General features: G+C 36.7%; 1 protein-coding gene across 1 annotated transcript; it reads left to right on the top strand.

Moving 5' to 3' along the window:
* Nucleotides 1–994: 994 nt before the first annotated feature.
* On the top strand, nt 995–1,732 carry LOC139525044 (uncharacterized). Its single transcript, XM_071320222.1, has one exon. The coding sequence runs from the start codon at nt 995–997 to the stop codon at nt 1,730–1,732; it is 738 nt and encodes a 245-aa protein (XP_071176323.1).
* The last annotated feature ends 2,573 nt before the right edge of the window (nt 1,733–4,305 follow it).

A 4,305-nucleotide genomic window follows, 5' to 3' on the forward strand; every position in this document is an offset into this window, starting at 1 on the left:
TCATCATAGATACCAGGACTAAATTTGGTATATACGCCAGACGCGCGTTTCTTCTACAAAAGACTCATCAGTGACGCTCGAATCCAAAAAAGTTAAAAAGGCTAAATAAGGTACGAGGACCAAAATTCCTAAAAGTTTTGCCAAATACAGCTAAGGTAATCTATGGCTTAGGTAGAAAAGCCCTAGTATTTCAAAAAATTCTAAATTTTGTAAACAGACTATTTATAAATAAAACCATATCGATGATAATTCATGTCAGCACAAAAAGTGCTGACTACTGGGCTTGTGATACTCTCGGGGAAATAAATCTCCACCAGCAGTGGCATCATAACGTGATAAAAACTACTTATTCCTCGAAAAAATAATTTGATTTATTATACGTAATCGTGTTCGTATGAAACAAAATAATACCCTCCTTCCCTGATAAAAATACAATCTAAAAAGTAAGAACCCCTTAAAAAAACCTTTGTTAAGGAACAGACGAGCTCGTGTACATGGCTTTTATTTTACAGATACTTTTAAACTGTGAAATGAAACAAGGTTCAAGTGTCCGCATTTAAACCTATCCAACTTTAGATCAAAAGACCTGAAATAACTATATATATCAATCGTAGAAATAAAAAATATTTAATCTTAACGTGAAAGCAATGGTCGGATTTCATGATTGTGATGATGGTATTTCAACATTACTTATGACACTTCAGATAACGTAAACAACAAACAAAAACAATAATACATCGTGATTTAAAAAATATGGCATGGCATTCGCTCTGACATAACAACCAATTCAATGACATTCAAAAAGTGATGGCTGTGTCGGAAAATACGCGAAGTACAAACATTACGTTATGGTAACGTTGTTACCATACCGCTTTACTCTGTGACGTTATATTATATGCATTAGGTATCACGACGATTAAACGTATAGAAAAACACAACGCATGATTTATTAAGATTCTTCATCATTTAATGGGGCCGTATCCTTTGGATATATATGGATTCAAAGCTGAAGTCAGTTCGTTTTGGACACAAAGGAGCCGTCACGAAGCTACTGGTGAAATTCGACGAATTAAAGTCAAAAACAGATACAGAAGTTGACGAAGTGAAAGCCCTTGATGATGCCGTCACGCAGAAACAGAAAACATTGATTGACCTGAATAACAGAATTTTGGAACAGACATCGGAGGAAAATCTGGAGCAAGAAATCACCGACTCAGATGAGTATATGTACGAACTTGATTGTAAAATTAGACAAATTCGGAAATTTATTAAGTCCTTTGAAACAAATACTATGATTTCGCATGATACTGTTGGTCCTTCAACGAGCAGACTTAACCCAGACGCATATCATTTCACACCCGAAGCTAGAGTTGATATGAACAGATGTGCAATAGATTCTATGAACCAGCAGTATTCAATTCACGCCCCTGCAGTGCATATCCGTCCGTCAGAGAATGTCATGTTTCAAGTCCCGTCAGAACCGAGATCTTCAAAAACTAATTACAATAGGCTTCCAAAGTTAGACTTACCCTATTTTAATGGAGATATTCTCAAGTGGCAGACATTTTGGGATTGTTTCGAGTCATCTATACACTACAACGACACATTAACGCCAATCCAAAAGTTTAACTATCTTAAAGCCCAGCTTGAGGGAAGCGCCGCGCAAACAGTAACAGCTTTGACCAATTGTAACTACGAAACCGCAGTCAATCTTCTCAGAGATAGGTTTTGACAACCTAGCAAACTGATACATGCTTACATGAAAGCACCCATGAACTTACCCACACCGACAAATGATGCATTTAGCTTGCGCTCTTACGGAGACAAACTTGAATCATATGTGCGAGGATTAGAGATGTATGGTTCGCTTTTGGTACCTGTAGTTTTTATAACTAAAGAGATTGACATACTCGAAGCTGGAGAAGGAGTCACAGATTCAGACAGATTGTACGCCACTGCATTTGTTATGGGTACGCAATCACATTCATACAAGAGCAAATTCCCAGACACACATCAGAAGAAAAATACACGTACATGTATTTTCTGTTCAGGTGAGCACTATCCGACGGAGTGCTCTAAGGTAACAGACGCAAACGCTAGAAATCAAATTGTAAAACAGAAACAGTTATGCTTTAACTGTTTAGGGTCACACCGAGTGGCCGCATGCAAGTCTACTAAACGATGAAAAAAATGTAACGGAATGCATCATACAAGCATTTGTAAAGGTAAAGAGGTCATTCCAGATACGACACCGGAGACTTCAATACAACAGTCAGAAATAAACGAAGATGAAACACTAAACGAGACTAGAGTAATGTATTCATCACAACAGAATCACAACACTCTCCTGAAAACAGCAATTGCACCTGTTGTATATAACGACCAAGAAGTAGAATGTAACATCTTATTTGACGAGGGAGCACAGCGTTCTTTTATAACTCAGAAACTAGCTAATTAATTAGAAATAAAACTCACAGAAAACGTAAGCATTCAACTGTCTGCGTTCGGAGATTTATCTCAGAAAGTTCGTAACTTAGACACTGCAACAATACAACTTCAGACCGACACAGGAGAAAAGGTGCGTATTAACACACTAATTGTTCCAGAAATTGCCGTCCCAATTAAGAACAATATTTCCCTGACTACACGGAGCTTGCCTCACTTAAGAGAACTTAAACTTGCACATTCTTTTGAAATCGACTTACTCATAGGCGCCGACCACTATTGGGACATTATCGAGGACAAAGTTATCAGAGGAAAAGGACCCACCGCTGTACAGTCAAAGATTAGATATTTATTATCAGGACCAATCAATAAACACATCAACCAGTCGTCAGCAGTTCTTGTAAACGATATTTCACACAAGAACACAGCTATTGATAACGAGAAAGGAAAGTCCACGGCAAAGTTGCCACAGAAACATGACCATCAAGATGATATACCTTCAGGTATGATCGTTGCCAAACGAAGACCAGAAAACACATCACAATGGCTCGTTCACTGAAGATCGCACATAAACCCATTTGAGGAAAACATCCAAGGAAGTGACTATCTACCAAGACCGATCGAACAAACACACCCTCATCTGGTGGAGTCAAGAAGCCACATAGATACAGGACAGAAACTTATAACGTAAAGAAAATTACAGCTTAGCCTGAAGTTACCGTGTGTGCTTGAAGAAACATTCATGAAGCGACTAAAAGATAAACTGTAATTGTGTTCAGTCAAGGACAGTCAGTTAAGGAAATAGATTGTTTTATTTGAGAAGGACATTAATTTTAAATTATTTCTTTATATTGTGAATTTTACATTTTTTAATTTTCGTTGCATATATATTTCACTTTTGTCTGCCCCCAGAATTTCGGAAAATACGCGAAGTACAAACATTACGTTATGGTAACGTTGTTACCATACCGCTTTACTCTGTGACGTTATATTATATGCATTAGCTATCACGACGATTAAACGTATAGAGAAACACAACGCATGATTTATTAAGATTCTTCAACAGGCTGCTACATGTGCTAGGTCTTATCCTTTCCAATTCAATTACTCGACCCTGAAAGAATATATTGAACGTTTGACAGTAAATAACGTATAAGGAAAGTTACATATAAGAAACATATAGAAAAAACGTGAAATTAAGGTAAGCCTTAACAAAACTTGAAAAGAATGTCAGACTTACATTTAAACAATATATGACTTTAGATGAATTTAGCTATTTTTTTTAGGGATTTTTTGTCATATACCTCTTCAACGGTTTCGGTAGTTATACATCTTCGGATTTCAAATGTTTGGCTTTGAGCGTTTCTGATGAAGGTAAATCCAGAAAAGCGCTTCGGACGCATGAAATTATTAAACGTGTTGTTTTCCATTTTTTTACATCACTGGGTCGATACCTCTGCTGGTTGATAATCAGTCCCCGAGGGTATCTTCAGCTCAGTAGTCAGTACTTCGGTACTGACATGATTTAACAAACTTTTCTAAAATAATCCGTTTATACATTTTGAAATTATTAAGAAACTAAGGTTTCAACTCCCTCAGGCAAAGTTGACTTTAGATGAATTAAGCTATTTATTTTAGGTATTTTTTGTCATATAGCTCTACAACGGGCTCGGTACTTATAGATCTTCGGATTTCAAATGTTTGGCTTCGAGCGTTCCTGATAAAGGTAAATCCAAAAAGCGCTTCGGATGCAAGAAACTATTAAACGTGTTGTTTTCCATTTTTTTTTTTAGTCGTACTAGGAGGAAAAATATAGGAAAAGGTAAGACGATCCTCCTTTTAGCTAGTTAGTAAAATAAT

The sequence above is a fragment of the Mytilus edulis genome, chromosome 5, assembly GCF_963676685.1.
Source record: "Mytilus edulis chromosome 5, xbMytEdul2.2, whole genome shotgun sequence".
In the NCBI taxonomy this organism is placed as follows: Eukaryota; Metazoa; Mollusca; class Bivalvia; order Mytilida; family Mytilidae; genus Mytilus; species Mytilus edulis.